Genomic DNA, 19,526 nt, shown 5'->3' with positions numbered 1-19,526 from the left:
TTCACAACTCTACCCATAGGTTGACACTTACTTTAAGTTTGTTGTATATAAGTGACCCCGAAATGTATGTTTGTTTGGGGTTTTTTTTTTTTTTTTTGGCTTATTGCTGTAAAAAAATAATACTATAAGATGGCAAAGAGTATATGAAGTGAAAATTTTGAACAAATGTCTTTTGTGCCATGTATTTAGTTACTCCACTAACAACAGTGTAACTTTGATCTAGTTTTCAAATGCTTTACATCTAGTGTATAGTACTGTTTTGGGCATTTTAGAATAGTGTCTCCAAGATCTAACTTTTTCTAATTCAAAAACACACATTAGACTGCCATTATGAAAATATGACTAACCCATTTGAATACTTTGTTTGTACCCAGTGGTGACAGGCCTTTTTATTTTGATGGCTCTGACAGTTTCATTGACATAAATACTTGCTTCTGAGGAACTGTTTTTAGTAAGTGGCACGCTTTTGCAAGTTACCCTCTAGGTTCTGCAGTTTGTACTAGTTGTTTTAAGAAACGCACTAACTGCTGTGCAAATAAATAAATAAATCCTGATCTAAATTCCAGTCCAGCTGGTGGCGGTAATACACCTTTAAGCCGGTTTGTAAGCAGCCAGCAAATGTGAAACGAACCGTATTTCGAAGCACGAAGAAGAGAGAGCACAGTGCGTGGTACAGTGTTTATAAACTCAAAACCTCAAAAGAAATAGAGAGAGGAGGGAAACATCAATTATTCATTTGTTTTTTTGAAAAAGGTAAGCCATAGAAGCAGAAATGGACTCAGTTTGTTATTATTGGTATTGTGAGAAATTCCACACTCGTGATTATACAAGTGGCATTGTCATGTTAGCTTACGTAAGCTAACTACATTAGTCAGTACAACCCGTAGTTTACTAATACTGAATTGTTATAGATTTGACCAAGATTTGTTAAAGCAGTTGTCCGTAGTTTGTGGCAAGCCCCTGTCATGTTCACAATCTCCATATAAACACCCTGCCTCAATCTGCTGCGCAGGTTTTTGCGCACATTCGCTGCTAGCAGCACTTACGCAAAGTGTACCCTTCGTTTATTTGGTCCGATATGATTTGTGTCTCCTTGTTAAATGCTGACTTTAATAACATGATTTACTGACGGTTTAATTAGTAAAACAGGAGCTTGCCGGTCCGGCAGTCGTGACAGCATGGCCGCTGCAGCGCCATTGTGGGACGAACACCAGGCCTATGAGGAGCTGCTGTACTGGGACAGTCTGATTCAGGAAGGCCATCGGCTCCTACCGGATCACTTTGATAGGTATTATATCATCACACCTAGACAAATAATGACTTGACATGCATTTAAGGCAGGACAGTAGCTCATTTCCCCAGCTAAACTTGTGCGGTGTGCATGTCATATAAATTCATAACGGAAATATTTAGTTTTAAAGTTAGATGAAACCCATGCATGTTACAGCTATGTCCCATCAGGTAGTAGGTAATTTTGCCACTTAATTATTCCACTCATGAACTGTTAGAGAGACTTGCAATTTGCAGTTGAATGATCAAGTTTTCAGTAATCCTTAACTATTAGGTTTAACACTTATTCACAGTTATAATACCTGCTTTGATTGTATTAAGAAAAGAAAAGAAAAAAAAAAATCAGTGATTATATGTGTTTTCTCTATTGTTTCTTCCCAGATATGAGGAGCTGCGTTACTGGTATGACTGCCTGTGCTACGAGGAAGAGCTGAGGCAGTACCACGACTACATTGCTGCTATTGAAGATATTGAGGACAGACATCATGTTGAGGTTGTTCTTTCATCTTTTAGATAACTCTAAGGGCTTTGTAATTTAAATAATTTAGTCCACTGCTGCTTTCACATTGACCTTTTTGTGTCTGTGTTTTCTATAAATGTATTTCCTTTAGTTTTATATATATATATATATATATGTGCGCGCAATTTTTACAATTATAAATCTTAGTTTTATCTTCATATTAAAACTTTTTCTTATTTGTTTTTAATCCAGGAACCCATCGCTCCTCGGAAGCACTCAGGGCCGCTTGACCGTATGGTAATGGCCAAACATGCTGAAGTGTATCCCTCGGCAGAGGACCTTGAGGCGGTGCAGAAAATTATTTCCCATGTGGAGTGTGCCCTTAAGATTGTGTCTGACAAGATCGATGCTCCAAAAGATGGCAATGAAACAACAGAGGAAGGGAGGTAAGCGAAGTCCCCAAGAGAATGAATGAAAATTAAAAGTAAAACTTAACATTTAAATGAGGGTATATGGTGACAGGTGTGTTTTTGGGGCCTTTTGCTTTAAGGTCCACTTACCCCTTTATAGAAATGGTTAAATTTATTGTAATGCAAAGCAGCTTTGAGTGATCACATTTTATGAATTGGCACAATACTTCTGCCTTGAATTGTGAAAAATACTTCCGATAGCAGTGTATACCTCTGTGATCACAAAACCAGATTGAGGAGTTTCTTTTTGGGGATCAATATTCCAGCCCTCTGCTAGAATTCCAGAAACTTTTCAGTGTGGAAGCCAGGAAGCAGTGAGCTCATTTACATGACCTTAAACATCCTATAACCAGGAGTAATAATTCATTATAAAAAATTATAATCAGTTCGGTAGCGTCTACGTGCACTTTTGAAATGCAATATTTGGGAAAAACTCTAGTCTACACTTTCTTGTCCATTATCCGTACGTGCGCGGGTAGTGACGTTATTTTCCAAACAGCCAGTCTTTATTGAACACAGCGGGTCTTAAAGCCCATTTAAGCCCATGCACAAGCATTTGAAGACAGGTTATGCAAGTGTTTAGGGCGTGTTGGGCGGTTGTTATAAAATGTATAGTTTTGCATTAACGCTGCCAAACGGTGTCTGAAACTAACATCGGCTCACGGGAGTGACGCTGAACTTGGCACACTAGTGGAGGAATTGACCTAACAACCATGGCAACGTAAAAAACGCATGGAAGTATGAGGGCGGCGACGTATGACAACGTTTGAAATGAACTTTGTTATTTATGTACGTAAGGGAGCATAAATGGGGCTTTAGAGTAAGCTCTTCATGTGGAAGCTAAAAAGCCTGCAAAATAGTCTTTACTTAGTTTATAGACATCAGATTATTGGAGAGAAATCTAGTTGCGTCCATCAGATTTCTCATGAAAACTCACTCACTCAGTCCAAGTAATCACGTAGACAGCATAATTTGATATCCTTTGTCAGATAATGGCAGTTATCTGATTATGAGAAATTGGATTAACACCTAGATTTGTCCTTAATACCACAGTGTCTTTGTGCACATACAGTAGAGCCATATATCTAATTGATTACCTTTGCCAAGGCTGAAATCATGTATTTTGCGGTGTTGGATTGTCTGTCATCTGTCTGTTACCAACATAACTCAAAGTTGTGAACGGATTTTAATTAAATTTTCAGGAAATCACATAAATAGAATAACGAACAAGTGATTTGATTTTGGGGGTGATCTGAATCGCCTGCATTCAATTCAATTGGAAATTTTTTTATTATTTTTTTATTTTTAAGGATTCTTTACTATGGGGACATAGGCATAATTTTGCCATTAGAGCTTTTAACTAAAAAATAATGCACACAATCATTGGATGTGCAAAAAACGGTTGCTTGTTAACCTCTTCCATTAAACAGCCGGAAAAGACGAAGTCATGTGAATGGAATTCAATAAAAAAATGTGATGACGTGCGGCAGCAGGAAGTTGGAGCGTAAACAAAGGACCGCATTCACACATATGCCATGTTGTTGGCTTGCTAACTTATTAACATATTAGCAGCTCACACTAAAACTGTGGCTGCTGGCATGTTCAAAGATCAAACGTTTTGAAAATGACAGGAAGTTGCATCACAACGTGCGTACATACTCCAATTATTACAGTTTTTATTATTATTATTATTATTCCAAGTTATTGGATTTTGGTGGTCATATAAACGGGCTCATTGAATCTGGTCTAATAGCATAGGTTAGCATGATGTGTGATACCATACCAACTTTATTTTAAAGCACAGCTGAACAAGGTGCTGCACACAAGTAAACTGATGTTTAATTTCTTAATTGTCTATAAAATAAATGGCACAAATGCAGTTTATTTTAGTACTACTGTTTTTCAGTCATTAGCATAATAATTGTTTGTTCTTTCCTCTTCCTATGCCAATAAAAGAGAAGATTCAAAGGGGCGTGTTTTGCGTGGAGTTATGAGGGTTGGACTGGTGGCCAAAGGACTCATACTGAAAGGAGACGAGGCCCTGGAGTTGGTGTTGCTTTGCTCAAACAAGCCTACGATCACCTTGCTTAAACAAGTGGCTGAAAAGTTAACTGAACAGTTAGAGGTATTGTAGAAAAGAATATCTATGTGTTTTATGAGCTATTAAGTAGGCCTGTCGCGATAAGCAATAAGTCAATTAATTGAACGATAAGAAAATAAGAGCACGATAAGTTTGCCGGCCGCGATAATTTTTTTTCGGCCCCCCTTTACCATAGACTGTGTATGACAATAGGTTTCACTATGGAGTATTTCGACCAAACGCTCTGGTTTCTTGCGGAGTGATCTCTCTAGTGTCACACTTGACTGCAGCATGTTGCAGCACGAGCCGGTAAGCCGCATTTGTTTTGCACGGCTGCCAACACGCAATGGCCGTGAGACTTGCGTATTTAAGTGGCTTCTCACGCTCTTGCGCTAAACCTCCGATTCTCATGCTGAAATATGTAAATAATAGATGCAAGCATCTCCTCTTTTATTGTTTCGCTGCTTCCCACATGTAAGCAGAACACACACATTCTAGCTTACGACGTCAGTACAAAGCCCCCACTTCCTGGTCTACCGTAATAACCCCTGTAATCCGCAGGCACATTACGCAAATAGAATCAGCCTATATACTACCGTATATGACAAAATACACATTAAGAGCAATGCCGGCTAATCGAGAGGTTTGGGAGGATTCCCAGTGGGCCGCATAACTTTTGGGCCGGTGTCCCGGCGTATGTGAATGTGGTATCCCAGCTAACTGCTGGGTTGTAGTTACTTATAAGGCCAACAGAGGGCAGAATGACTTTGTTTCACAAGCAGTAGATTTTGAAGAGCAGAAGAAGAACACGGGTTTTTGTTCGATGTAAAGTGCTGAAGTTTGGTTCGTCATTAAAACCGGCATGCTTGTCTACTTGTCTGGAGTTTATTTGAAGATGCAACAGTGAAAAAGGCGCTTTTATTTATTTAGTTTATTGACCTTTGAAAATGTGTACTTGCATTATTACGGCATATGTCACTATATTAGTTGAGAATGGTCTCAAAATGACACATTAGCGCTCTGCGCAATATTATCGTTTATCGCGATAATTTCTGAGAAAATTTATCGTACAGCTAAATTTGTTATCGTGACAGGCCTACTATTAAGAAGACATTTAATAGGATTTAAGTTTTTGTTTTGTCTTTTTCTTCCCCTTTAGGCAATTTCTGCTGGAACATATGCAGTGAGCCATTATCCAGAGGATGCAACCATTGTTGTGAACAGCTGTAAGAAGTCAGTCCTGACTCTTACTATCCACTTGACATCACCTCTTGTGAGGGCAGAGCAAACGAATAACACTACAGAGGAGGAAGGTGCGTAAGTTAGCTTAGTTTCCAGTTAGACTTCAGCTCTCACAGGCCTGCTCTGTGTGTTTTCAGTATGCAGTCGCTGTGCTGCTCCACTGATCTAATAAATCTGCCACACTGCAAACCTGCAATCGTGGAATTCCACCAGACAGGAGCTGCAACAGTTTTCCAGCAAGATTTTGTCCCATTATCATCTCACTGTCAGAAATGGAGCATATGATCCTCAACTGGAAAGATAATCAGCTGACCAGAGTCAGCTGTTTCTGCATTATCTAAAAAGTATGGCTGCCCTCCAAAATAATTTTTTTTGGTGGAACAGCAGTCACCGTTTACAGCAAAAAGTTGACTTTTTGTTGCAGTTTTATAATGGATATAATTTAGACTTCCCACACAATGGTAGTTGTGTGCTCTTACACACGAGAGAGAGGACCTCTGCTCGTTCTCATGCTGCCAAACAAACATCATAGCATACGCAGAGAGGCAGTTCCATCTTCCAGACAGGACATACAGTCAGCTCCTCAGTGAGAAAACATAGCTTACCGTAGCAGAAGGGGTCAGTAGTTTGTAAATAAACATCAGCATGTGCTTTTGGTTTTTCAGTAATCTCAAACGGCTGTCTTCAGTCGTAATATCAGTTGGTTACAGCATTTCTTTTTCTTAATATGGCCATGTTGTTAAAGTGTTGCTTGTTTTGGAGAAATAAGGAAAAAAAGGAGGAAATTGCATGCGGTAAGAAAGCTTTTAGGTTTGTGTCATCACTGCCACATTCTTCCTGGGTACTCATATGCTGGGCCGATAAGCCAATCAGAGTGAGCTTTCTCTAAGATGATTAAGGCAGCAGTTCATCCAGTTAAATTGGTTGAAAACTTGATTGTTTGATTAAAGCAGTCCCTCCCTCCTCTGACCATAGAGAGGGAAGCTTAGTATTACTGTATTGTGTTTGAGAAGTTAATGTCAAGTTGTATTACTCAAGTGTCTTGTATGTAGTGCAATGACAATAAAGTCATGTCTCTGTCTCTAATACAAACTCTCTGAATTTGACCAAGTAAGTATATTGGCTGACTACTTGACTACAGTCTGTTTGGCATTGAACAGACTGAGAAAGGAGGCGCACGACAGCTGATAAGGATGTGAGTGTGAGAGGAAAAATAAGCCATTCTATTGTGAAAGCTTGAGTGTAGGTATTAAAGATGGTGATGATCAGATATCTTGTGGTTACAAGTGGGAGTTGGACTAAGAAAGCAGTCCTTTTGCTGTAGATCCAGATTCATATTTAGAGCAAACTGAAGAGATGCTTTGAAGACGCTGTGTGTAGTGGAATCGCAACTGTCTGCTATCAACTCTATTAATCACATTGCAGCCAAGTCCAGTGGAATCCAGAGATTTAACCCTACAATATTTGTCCATTATATCTTATTAAAACTCAGTGGAGCTTGTACAGTGTCTCTTTGTTGGCTGTTCTCTTTCCTGAGAGTCCTGGCATCTTTTTATTTTTATTTTTTTATATATATATATATATATATAAATTTCTATTTGAGGCACTACATATCTTCTGTAGTTGCCGATACATTCTGCTCATGTTGGCTATGACACAACCTCAGTCATAAGAACAGCTGTTTATTCTTGTTCCCATGTTTAAAGGAAAGGCATCTTTCCAAATAACAAGTCAGAAGCGCGCATTGCATGCCCTTGATGCTGAACATGTACATTTGGGGCCAGCTGCAGCAAAACTGATAGGTGGTTTACATTTTGGAGAGTTTCAATTTGTAAAAAATAATTGCAAAACAAAAAGAGCCAAACCATCCTGTGTTGAGTTGAATTTTCTCGCTTGTAAAGTGTCTGTAAATCTTCTGTGTTAAACAGCATGAGCTGTATTCACATGATGTTTAAAGTTGCAGAGAGTTTATGTAAAGGTCAGGAATGCTCAAATGTTGAACCATACCAGTGTCAGTGCAGTTTTAGTCGGTTCACTACACTGCACACTGGAGATGCTCAGTGAAATCCTTGTTAATACTGATCTTGTCTGAAGCCCTCAAAGTCATTCGTAGTTAAACATTTCAGTGCTGGCACATCATATGAAGAACCTAGTTTGATTTGACTAGTGTGTGTGACAAACTTTTTTGTTGGTTGCACCAGTGCACCTAACATTTCGAAGGTCTAGGTGTAGGACTTTTATCTCTCTAAATGTCTGTCTGCGTATTCTGTGTTTATTCCCTCTACCCAAGCTCAGGGGAGAATGACACCATAATGAAAAGCCAGTTAAAGGCAGAGAAGATGTGGGTCTTTACCTCCTGTTGGCTCTGCTTTGCACTGTGTTGTGGTTTACTTTGTAATTGTGGCCAGCACATTAGGCATCCAGTATGATGACCTACACGGACAATAACAACTAATTTTGGCATTGAAACTGGAGTCAATTGTAAAACATGTAAAATGGTGGAATTTGTTCATGTTGGTGTGATCTGTTGTCACCACCAGTTTGAGTTTTTCGCGGTTCCTAATCCAAAGAAACAAGAAAAGCTCCCCATCTGTGTGGCATCACCTGAACTGAAAAATATGAAAAAGCTGAATGTGTTTCTAGTGATGCATCGGGTTAAAAATATACTGGCTGACAAACCAGGAGGAGCGTTGGCAGGAAACTAGAACAGCCTCCATCAAACTCTCCCCCGTATGTTTGGCTACAGTATATGCCTCCAGGTGCAGCTCAAAGAGAAGCTGCCTTTCACAATTTCAAGTCCAAGTGGATCATTTTCAGGAAAAAGAATGGATTAACTGAAAATCCAGGAGAGGAAAATTTACCAGAAGCAGCACAGCCTCGTGGTCCTTTTCAGAGTTTCCAATGTTCCGTTTCGTTCAGTTCAATGAAGCTCAAATGTTTAGTTTTACCACTGCTTCAAGTAAAGATAAACATTTTCTTAAACCTTATTCTTGTTCACAATAATTTACATAAGGCAATGATCACAAAGCGATCCTTAAAAATGTATTAAACGTGGCACTGAGAAAAATGCTGTAAAAGTTTGGGTGCTACTCAGTTTTTTGCTGGTGCACCAGAATTGTAAAGTTAGGCGCACCAGTGCAACCAATGCAAAAAGTTAGCTTGGAGTCCTTTTACATATTCACGGCTATACTGTTTGTCATTGGCAAACAGTATAGCTGCATACTTTGTTTTTAATTACATCCTGTGATGGAATTGTTATTTCTGGTGTTTTTAAAGCACTCTTGAAGATTAGGCCACTTTAATTTTATTAGAGACATTGGGTAAAGTACCAATAGTATTATGATTATTTCCATCATGATGCAGGATGCAGCCTTTTAGGAGCATACTTGCATACTTTGTGTGTTCGCATGTTTTTTTTTTTTTTTTTTAAATCACATCTTGGTAGAGCACACATTAACCTGCAGCAGTCTGAAACTTGTTTGAGATGAATCAAACTGTCTTTGTAGTGAAGGAACAGTGATCTAAAACTTGCCCAAAGCTGGTATGGCTCCGTTTAGTTTTTTCCCAGCTTTTTATAAGCTAAAGCCACATGTGGGCAGGGACTGATCAGTTTTGCTGCAGTTTTGGGCAAACGGGGAGTTTCTCTAAATGCTTGTGGTTTACAACTGATTTCCTTATAGTTTGTCAAGTTTGTAGGAACGCTGGACCTTTGACCAACTGGACACACTGTCTCAGGAGGTGGGGGGAGCAGCAAACCCAAGCCTAGGCGCTGAGGGAAGGGGGTGTTTACTGTACTGCAGTGCACATGCATTCACATCATAACAAATCATGTTGTTAATGCTGCTCTGGCAGTAATTTTGCTTACACTTTCTACACTCTGGGGGAGAAGACCAAAGATTTACACATTAGGGGTTTGGAAACCCCTTCCCCTGCTGCTGCTGGTTTGGGAAAAGCTGCTACTCCCTGAGCTGCAAGACAGAGCCCACCCCCTTGGTCAAACTGTACCTTTTCTTCTTACCCCACCTCGTCAATAGAAACGCAAACGGTCAACGATCCGCCGGACGTTCTGGACAGGCAGAAATGCCTAACTGCCTTGGCGTCTCTCCGCCACGCCAAGTGGTTTCAGGTTTGCATTCACGTCCTTATTTGTACATAAGGTTGAATTGTTTCTCTTCTTGTTTTCTGTCCATCTAAAGACAGTAAGAGCACATATTTTTTTATTAATGTAACTTATAATCTTAAGAGTTTAAGGGAAGCTGGAGGATGATCTGCTGATCCATACTAATGATAGATATGGATAAATCATTGGTACTGATGCCAGCATTGGATTTGAGACTGAGCTCGCTTAGTTTCAACTCCACTACTGAGCAAAGATCTTAAATGCCTAACACCTGACATAAAAGTCCTTGCAACTGTTTATCGAGAGATTGCTGAGTAGTTTTCACCATTCTGTGCTTGCTCTGTTTTCTGAATCGTTTCATGGAAACTCAGAAGGCACAGAGGTGAGGTGTTTCCAGAGGCTGCAGGCCCTTTAACTGAACAAGAGTTTGTTTTTTTCTGTCTTTAGGCTAAAGTCAACAATCTAAATTCTGCTGTTATGGTAATCCGAGTCATGAGGGATTTGTGTAATCGTGTTCCTACCTGGATGCCTTTGTCAGGATGGGTGAGAAATCTACTGGTCCATTTCCTCCAGTAACTGTATGTTAGATGATGGCAAAAGACATCAGGTTCACCAGTTACCATATTTATGAATAATAGAATATAGCAAAAGTACCTTTTTCCATCAAATTGCAGACAGGTAGGGTATCTCAAATGAAAATTATATTGTAGTTAGGCGGCTGCTTTTATTGTAAAAGGTATTTATCTCCAGAATTCACATTTAATCTCCCCCCTCTGCAAAGTCATGAAAACCCTGATAGGTCTGACACTATTTTTTGTTGGTTGAATACTTTTGATTTTGCCTTTATATACTACATTTAATAAATAAATTTAAAACTAAATGTTTTCCACATTCTTGTTTGATTTCCCTTTTTTCAGCAAACCTTGCAGATATGATCTATGATCACTTGTGTCTATATTATTAACATATTGGGCACAAAAATGCACAAAATGTAATCAAATTTAAAAGAAGTACTATTTATTATTACAATAAATCCCCACATACGCTACTTTTTTATGTTTAGTAAAGTTATAAAATATTGTAAAAGTCCTTGGTATACCAGGAGAGGGAGAGTAACTACCACCAGTTGTACACGTACCACAGTTTTAGAACTAGAGGTCTAAGTTATTTTTTTTTTTTTTTTTTTATATTTCTTGTTTGTTGTTTTCCCCATGTAGCCTCTTGAACTGCTGGTAGAGAAGGTTATCAGTACATCAGATAGACCGATGGGAGTGGGCGAGTCCTTCCGCAGAGTTTTGGAGAGTGTTGCCTCTGGAATCCTCTTGGAAGGTGAGATTTTATGAGTTACCAAATCAAGAGTGAAATCTGTTTAGATCAGCTCCAATATTGATAGAATATTTAAATGCATCTGTTCAAAGACGGCCCGGGTGTTAAGGACCCATGTGAGAAGGAAGAGGTCGACGCCTGTGCAAGTCTGACAGCTCAGCGGTGTGAAGACATCACACAGAGTGCTCAGGTATTGTAACCCTGCAAACACATGCATATAATGTCAAAATAACAAACATAATTTTGTTAAACAATATCATGCATAACCTTTTTGTTTTCTTTAGTTTGCTTTGAGGCTTTGTGCATTTGGGCAGATGCACAAGGTGTTGGGGATGGACAGCAAACCTGTTAAATCACGGAAATATTTAAAATATCTGAAAGACAGAGATGGCACAGGTAGATGTCTTTTTTTATGTGTGTGAAGTCACATTTTCATTTAACATGTTAGTTCTTAGTTTTTTGTTTTGTTTTTTTTCCCCCTCCCGACCCCCGTGCAGCCCAGATGTCACCTACTGGACACTACAACCTGCCAACAAAGCGATCTCTCTCAGACGTGGAGAGCGAAGAAGACGACAACCAACTCAACAGCAAACAGAGGAAGTTTCTAAAATTCCAGAAACGCTTTCAGAGGAAAGGTTAGCAGTCATTTCTTTTGTCCAGAGAACATTCCCATGCCCCGCTGGTTGAGCTTAATTCAGTTTGAATTTAAGATATTGGGAGAGACTCTTTAAGTTACATACAGTAGATGGTATTATTAGTTTGTCAGCATTGTGCAGATGCCTGAGAACTTTTGTGTTTGTTTTTCTTCCTTCGTGTAGTAAATGATGATCTCAACATGAATGCTGTGATGCGTCTGAACCAGTATAAACCTGGCCTGGAGTACTGTCTTGCATCCCAGACTGGTCCAGTCCATGAGCCAGTCTTTACGATGGTTGTGGACCTGAACGGGAAGAGCTTTGAAGCAACAGGACCTTCCAAAAAAGCTGCCAAAGTTAACGTAGCCATCAAGGCAAGTTTGATAAATTTTAGTCTGCAGAACAATCTTCTTTGTAAAAAAAAAAAAAAAAAAAAATGGTAATGTGTAAAACATAAATAAAAACCTAATGGAAACACTTAAAGTTGGTTGAAAACGTTAACATAAGGGTGTGCTTCTGTGTCGGTTAAATAATGATCATAAAAATAAAGTATTTCATGATAAGTGTTGAAAGTTCTGCTGTGCACCTAAATGAATGTCAAAACCTTCTGTCATACACAGGTCCTGCAATACCTTGGTCTTCCAACAGGCCCTGAATCTAAATCAGAGTCCAGCAGTGATGCTGAAAAAATGCAGAAAGTAGCTGATGCTGCAACCACAGTCACTACTAAGTCAGAAGAGGTACCCGAGATTCTTCTTCAGGGTTTAAAGCTTCTTTTTAAAAGTGTACACTAAAATCTTTCCTTGTAGATGGAATAACTGCGTGTTGTAGCATGACTCACTTGTTGTAGCAACAGAAATATCCTCTCTTTATTTTTGTCCTCTTGCTGTGTGCAGATTGGTCAGGGTCCCATCTTGACAAAAAATGGCAAGAACCCTGTGATGGAGCTGAATGAGAAGCGGCGCAGTCTAAAGTATGAGCTGTCTGCAGAAACAGGGAGCAACCATAAAAAGGCTTTTGTCATGGAGGTGAGGTGGCTTTATCAAAAAGCAGGGAATGAATGAAAAAATTAATACATTAAATTAGATTTTGGAAGAGGATTGGTAGCCATGGTGAACCCCTGTGTGTCCCTGAGCAAGACCCCCCAGGTGTCAAAAAATGTCAGCCCACTGCTGGACGGTAAATATACAAGAAATTGTAAAATGCATGATGAATAAAGTCGAAATTATTATCATTAAATATGTACTTTTAGAGAAATGAATCTTAGTTGATCAGCTGTAAGGCAACATTTTTATGTTTTGTCTTTCCTGGCTCTCAGGTGGAAGTCGATGGACAAAGGTTCACAGGGAGGGGCTCGACTAAGAAAGAAGCTAAGGCCTACGCCGCCCTCGCTGCTTTAGAGAAGCTGTTCCCAGACGACAGCGACGTTTCTAGCACCAATAGAAATGTTGTTAAAAAGAAGATAACCTACACTGACATGGTAATTCATTTAACAAACACTTAAATGGCCATTTCCACATGATGTTATTTTCAGAGCACTTTACCGTAAACTTTCCACTGTCTCCTGCTCAACAGCACATCCCAGGATTCGGCACTATCCGCGGTATTCCTTCAGACTCTGGGTCCCGTGGCTGGGGTCCCAACAGAGGGGGCCGAGGCAGGGGCAGAGGCAAACAGTTTTCCTCAGGACCCAGCTATAACAAGAGTAAGGAATCTTACACTAAGTGAAAGCCTGTTGAACTTGTGCAACAAGCTGTTCACAGGGAATCACCCAAAAAGTTTTTTTTTTTGTTTTATCTCCACAGCAAACTACAGCTATGAGAGCAGCTCGGGAACTGGCTATCGTAAGTATCTCAATGTCTGTCTGCTCTGATCAGACTGGCTTTGGTTTGTTGTGGTATGGTTTTTGTTTATCTTTGTGTTTGTGGGTGTGTATGTACGTATTAAATAGCTATTGTACATTCTAGCTCCCTTGACTTGGTAAACATTAGTTCACTTTATTACATGGGTCCATAGTAAAAATAAATAGATACATGAAAATGGAAGAAAACTAAAAGATCACTTGATTTAAGCCTCACCTTTTTCAGAGTGATGTTGAAAAAAGCATTTACAAAGTATCAGAGAAGAAACAGAACCTAACTGAATTTTAACAACATTAGAAATTCAATTAGCTGGCTCCCAGCTCACTCGGCTCCCAATAGTCAGGATTGGTTCAAAGTCTGTCCTCGAGGGCTGCTGTCCGGCAGGTTTTGGATGTTTCCTGTTGCAGCACACCTGAATCAGATTGATGGGTCAACACGCTTGGGCAGAACTTAACAACAAGCTGTTAAGGAGATCCATTTAATTTGAATCAGGTGTGTTGAAGCAAGGATACCTCTAAAACCTGCAGGATTGTGGCCCTCTAAGATCACAGTTGGACACCCCTGTTCTACATGGACCATAAGGACTGTCTGATCTTGCCTTTCTGAGACTGTAGGTGGTGCTCTTCAGACTGAAAAAGAAATCCCCAGCCGCCCCACGCAAATTTATGTGAAGTGAAGCCTCTTTCCTGGCACTGAGTTATGTTAGACATGGTGGAGGGAACCCTGACTGGTTCTTAATATTTATTATGTTGTTAGTAGGTAGTAGCACTAGGTAACTTTCTGGCCTTCAAAAGTATGTGTTTCTAACTCGCTTTGATGACACAGTGACATTTGTTATGTACATTTCTGGAGGTGTTTTAGTGCACTTTATGCACCGCATCACACACCAGCAATAACAACACACTGGTTGTTTTGAATGTACACCATGGCTGATTCATCAGAGAAAGGCAAGGGGACATTATCGGAGAGGGACAGAGCTAAAAAATGAGGCAAGAGTCAACATCGAACTAACTTTAACTTGCTGGAGAGAGCTGTAGGTAGGATGCCAGGTGGATGCAGAATTAGGGGGCGCCTCACTGAGAAAGTCTGCTAAAGTTCAGTTGCACAACCTGTTTGTCAGCAGGTGAAAGAAATTATGGGATTTTAGTTTTAAAAAAATCTCAAGCTGGGAAAAAAAAAACAAGGCAAAACATGCAATGTTTAACTAAAGAATTAGATCAAATATTGCTCAATGTCCTCACAGCCTGTGTGGTGTGAACTAACAGACTGCTGATATTAGCAGAGCTGATTAACTTTGTGGGATCAAACAGAATTGAAATAGCAGCGATTCTGGTAACTAACAATGTTCTGTCCCTGTACCTTTTTATTCTTGGTGTCTCAATGATTAAGAGTCATTTCATTCTTCATTAATTAGTGCAGGGATGGACCATTTTGGTTCTGGAGAGCCCCAGTATTGCAGGTTTTGATGTTTTCTGCTGTAGCACACCTGAATCAGGTTAATGAGTCAACATGCTTGGTCACAACTTGACAACAGCCCAAAGTCACACGCTGTATACCTCGCTTTATGAAAACAAGACCATGTCAGCAACATTTGATGTTATTCATGTGTTGTTTTACCCGTTTTTCAGATAAACTGTATGATAACAATGCAGCCAGCACCTCAGGCAAAAGCACTGGTGTCGGAGGATCAGGCAGCAGCACTGGCTACGGCACCTTTTACCCAGAGAGCAGCTCCACCTACTCCTCTGCACCCGTCTCCAGTTCCAGCAGCTCTAAAGGAGAAAGCTATCATTCAATGCCTCCCCCTGCTGATCAGGAGAGCCCGTATAGCTACGGATATGGAGATGAGAAGAAGAAGATGCTGACTCAAGGTCATGGAGGAGACTACTCCATGTACAGCACAGCGTATCCCAGTTCTGTGACAGGAGGACATGGGTATAATAATTACAGTAAGGAAACAAACAAGCTTCCGCTGAGGATGCTTCCCAGTCTTGGTTTACTCTTAAAACTGTTGGTGCTGCAGATAAATTAAATGTTATGGTTTGTTTTCTTTTATACAGGCTGGGGGAACCAGTCTTCCTGGGGGAATCAGCAGGGATATGGCATGTACCAAGGCTTCGGAGGACAAAACCACAGCTCCTATTCTGGATACAACACAAATAACTAATCCTCTCACATGACATTTTTGTTTTTTTATCACAATCTTCAGCCTTGATGATGACCCTGAGATGCCACTTCTGTGAAGGAAAAAGTTTTTTTTTTTTTTCTTAAGCGTGTCACCCTGTTAAGTTTAACATCCGGTAAAACGATAGTCGTCAGTCTGTTACCTACATCACATCCGTGTTCAGAGTAGTGTTTGGGTTTTTTGTTTGGTTGTTGTTTTTTAAATTGTATATGTTCTTTTCCAGAATATAATTCTATTTCAAAGGTGATTGTAGTTTTGAACTAAATATTTCTTCCTCTCATTAAAGATGCTCTAATCTTAAAAAAAAAAAAACATTGAAAAACTTATTTTTCTTTTGTTTAAACTGACCATCAGTTTGCTTTCCTTGACACTGCAGTTGTTGATGTGATGTAATTCCTTGAAAGATGAAGCTTTGACACACTATGGCTAATATCAGAGAAGTGCTGCCATCCGAATGATTATGATTTAAAGCTGTCACTTGATCTTCCCTGAAAAATGCCCAAGCCATTCATCACATCAGTGTTACTTGATTATTTTTCTACACTCATGCATGCTGCAAATGGCTCCTGTAGCACATGAGCTTTCTGTCTAGGCTGAATGTTGTGTAACAGACAGCTGTTTGGCCAGTCAAGACTGGAGGCCATAAGGGGAAACTAGGGTAATGTAGAAATGAAGTCAATTACATTAAAAAGTTGCAAACCTGATTAAATGATACAGATTACTCTTTTACAGGACTATTTAGTGTTGGAATTGAACATTTTAACACTTTAATACAGGACTGGAATCTTACACCAACATGTTGACGATGGCATCAAGCTCCATAATTTCTGCAATGCAGCATTTGTTTCACAAAGCATGTCAAACTTGACAAATTACTTCCCCTTTAATCAGTTTTGCTTGTGGGGACAAATTGTTTTATAGTTTCTAACAGACTGAGCACTGATGTCTGCATTATCTATCAACAGCCTTAGTTGGTCTGAGAAAGTTGAGTTTAAAAACTTTCACAATAGGCCACCTTTGAACTGAGTTGTTTTACATAAAAGATCTTAGATCAAATGTCAGTTAAAACTGCTTTTTGTAATAATATTGCACAAGGCTGGGCAAACTACAGTATATATTTTGGAATTACTCCAAAAAGAGAGGAGGACAATAATAGGTAAAGTAGGGAAAAGGAAGTAGATAGGAAAAGAATGATTAATGTTGAAGTGGAAAAAGTGGAGTCTAGACACCAGCTATAATAACCATTGTGGGTCACGTGGTACCGATGACCCCTTCGTCCCCTACACTGAGTCAGGGTGTGAACAATGATCATGCCTCTGTAACGTGGCCGGCGGCTGCTCCTCCTGCAGCCTATCCTCCGGGAACGCTAATATAAGGCGAGGAGGAAGAGTGGTGTGAGGACCGAGTCATCCAGAGTCTCTCCAGTTATTGAACGTAAGTGTATTTGAGATTATCTTTGCAAACACTGAACCTTCACACTTGCTCTTTGTGTCTTTTTGATTGAATTCATTTCAAGCTGTTTTACTTTTATGTGACGTCTCTGTTAAGGGTGATGACGTTGACTTCTTTACTCAGGTATTTCCTTAAAAAAAGGCAAAGATGCAATCATCCTCTGATAAACATAGAAAGATGACCTCTGACCCTCCTGGCCACATAAACAAGGCCCCATTGATTAGCTTCTATTAACTCCAGCTGGGACATGTCAATGTGTGGCTGCAGCCAATCACAAGTCACCACCAGGCATGAAAAAACCAGATAACGTTACTTGATGTAATTGAAGGAAAGGAGAGAGAGGGGAAACATTGGTGTACATGGTGAACAGCAGTTTCTGATGCAGAGTTAATCGTGTTCTTTTTTTTTATTTTTTCATTTGATCACGTGCTGCTGACTTTCACTTTTGGTTTTTGTTTGATTTTTTGCTCTACTTCCTGTTCTTTGTTTACTTGCGTTCAGGACTGCCGTTCACAGAAGATCTTTTTTGCCTGTTTTTAAAGATGGCACTCACTCTTTTAACCACCTTAATTGTTGCCATTCCTGTAACCTACTGCTATCCTGCTGCTTTCCAAGAGCTGACTGAAAATGGCCGTAAGTATTTATGTTAAAGTTTATGTCAAGAGATCATAGCAGATAACTGAGGCCTTGCTTCTCTGTCCAAATTCACTGAGATGGGTTATTCTCTCCAGGAAACAGAACCTCAATTAAGTTTCTGGCTGTTGGTGACTGGGGAGGAGTGCCTTACCCACCGTATGTCACTGCCGTGCAGAAGACCACAGCTCAAGAAATGAGTAACATAGCAGACCAGATGGGAGCTGACTTTATTCTGGCTCTTGGCGATAACTTCTACTATAAAGGTGTGGATAGTGTGGATTCCCCTCGGTTTCAGGTTGGTTGAGTGTCAATGATGATGGCATTTCTAAAACTGTTTCATGAAGGTAATGACCCTGGTTTCTTCAGGAAACTTTTGAGACTGTGTACACTGCAAAGTCCCTCCGAGTCCCTTGGTATGTTCTTGCTGGTAATCATGACCATGCAGGAAATGTCAAAGCCCAGATTGAGTACACCCATAAATCTGATAGATGGTAAGCAGCTTATAAAATATGTTGTCATTGTTCACATGAACTGTCATTTCAAAGCTGTAAACTAAACACTTGTACTTTTTCCCTGTTAGGAAGTTCCCCTCTTACTATTACGAGCTGAACTTCCACATCCCCAGCACGGATAAGACTCTGACCATCATCATGCTCGACACTGTAATGCTGTGTGGGAACTCTGATGACTTTGTAGATGAGAAGCCAAGAGGACCCCTGCGTGCACTGGATGCCAATCGTCAGCTGGTCTGGCTGCAGGAGAGGCTGGCTCAGTCCAAAGCAGATTTCCTGTTGGTAGCAGGACACTATCCTGTGTGGTCTGTGTCTGAGCACGGACCCACAGACTGTCTGCTGCAGAGGCTTCGTCCTCTGCTTATTAAATACAATGTCACTGCTTATCTCTGCGGCCATGACCACAACCTGCAGGTTTGTTCAAGAAATTTAATCATCTCTGGTTTTCAATATGTGGGTTAGTTGTTTTTTAAAAGAGTTTTTTCCCCTCCCAACAGTACATTGAGGAGACTGGTGTGGGCTATGTGGTAAGTGGAGCTGGAAACTTCCTCGACCCTGACGTCCGTCACTGGAACCACGTCCCCAAAGGCTCTTTGAAGTTTTTCACTGGTCAAGCTTCAACACTTGGTGGTTTTGTTCATGCAGAAGTCACGAAGAACAAAATGACCCTGACGTTCTTCCAGGCTAAAGGCACTTCTCTGTATCGTACTGTCCTCTCTCAAAGGGAATTTTAAATGGACTTGACTACTGTTCCAGTAGTCTGTTGCAAACAGGATTAATCTGCAGTTGTTTCAAGTCGATTTAAAGCTGATCCTGCTTTTTAAATGATGGCATTATACTCTTTAAATTTTTAAAGAATCAATTTGTTTTACATGTGACTTTATTGTATGCTAAAATAAATACTGTTTATAAGTAATGTGTCAACAGCTGTGTTTGAAGCCTGCAGTTCAAATGTTTGGGACCCTCATGATTTACACCAAATGTTGACAAAGTGCAAACCTAAACCCAACTACAGGTGTAGATTTTGCTGCAAGAAATCATTTAATAGTTGTAGTTCATTTGGACCTTGTTTCCACATTAAGGAATTCCCTTTATTAGATTGTTACTTGATCCTTCACACATCTGCTTAATACAGAATAGGTCATCTTTATGATGCCAAAACTATGTTAAAGCCGTATTAAAAGTTGTGGCTGTCCACAGAAGATAATGATGGATGGCTGCAGGATCTGTAATGGACTCGTTAAAAAAAAAAAATT

General features: G+C 39.9%; 2 protein-coding genes across 6 annotated transcripts; both read left to right on the top strand.

The window, feature by feature from the left end:
• Positions 1–630: 630 nt before the first annotated feature.
• Positions 631–16,316, top strand: LOC121638064 (interleukin enhancer-binding factor 3-like). 4 transcript variants are annotated; one of them, XM_041982501.1, is made up of 20 exons: positions 631–753; positions 1,142–1,288; positions 1,672–1,783; positions 2,003–2,196; positions 4,177–4,345; positions 5,460–5,613; positions 9,577–9,668; positions 10,110–10,205; positions 10,880–10,991; positions 11,081–11,178; positions 11,273–11,384; positions 11,486–11,623; positions 11,807–11,997; positions 12,244–12,363; positions 12,520–12,651; positions 12,942–13,103; positions 13,199–13,328; positions 13,429–13,467; positions 15,114–15,434; positions 15,546–16,316. In XM_041982501.1, the coding sequence occupies exons 2-20, from the start codon at positions 1,179–1,181 to the stop codon at positions 15,650–15,652; spliced, it is 2,589 nt and encodes an 862-aa protein (XP_041838435.1). In that variant the 5' UTR covers positions 631–753; positions 1,142–1,178; the 3' UTR covers positions 15,653–16,316. The 4 variants fall into 4 exon arrangements, with proteins under 4 accessions (XP_041838435.1, XP_041838432.1, XP_041838433.1 ...); XM_041982498.1 differs by having other exon boundaries at positions 4,171–4,345; XM_041982499.1 differs by having other exon boundaries at positions 1,133–1,288; positions 4,171–4,345.
• A 735-nt stretch (positions 16,317–17,051) lies between these two features.
• Positions 17,052–19,186, top strand: acp5a (acid phosphatase 5a, tartrate resistant). Of its 2 annotated transcripts, none has more exons than XM_041981881.1 (6): positions 17,052–17,104; positions 17,624–17,755; positions 17,854–18,053; positions 18,125–18,249; positions 18,339–18,684; positions 18,768–19,186. In XM_041981881.1, exons 2-6 carry the CDS (start codon positions 17,665–17,667, stop codon positions 19,002–19,004), a joined length of 999 nt encoding a protein of 332 aa, XP_041837815.1. In that variant the 5' UTR covers positions 17,052–17,104; positions 17,624–17,664; the 3' UTR covers positions 19,005–19,186. The 2 variants fall into 2 exon arrangements, with proteins under 2 accessions (XP_041837815.1, XP_041837814.1); XM_041981880.1 differs by lacking the exon at positions 17,052–17,104 and adding an exon at positions 17,487–17,508.
• The last annotated feature ends 340 nt before the right edge of the window (positions 19,187–19,526 follow it).

Source organism: Melanotaenia boesemani, chromosome 4, assembly GCF_017639745.1.
Source record: "Melanotaenia boesemani isolate fMelBoe1 chromosome 4, fMelBoe1.pri, whole genome shotgun sequence".
Classification (NCBI taxonomy): domain Eukaryota; kingdom Metazoa; phylum Chordata; class Actinopteri; order Atheriniformes; family Melanotaeniidae; genus Melanotaenia; species Melanotaenia boesemani.
The sequence above is the reverse complement of the archived record's forward strand: the minus strand, read 5'-3'. Positions and strand labels throughout refer to the sequence as shown.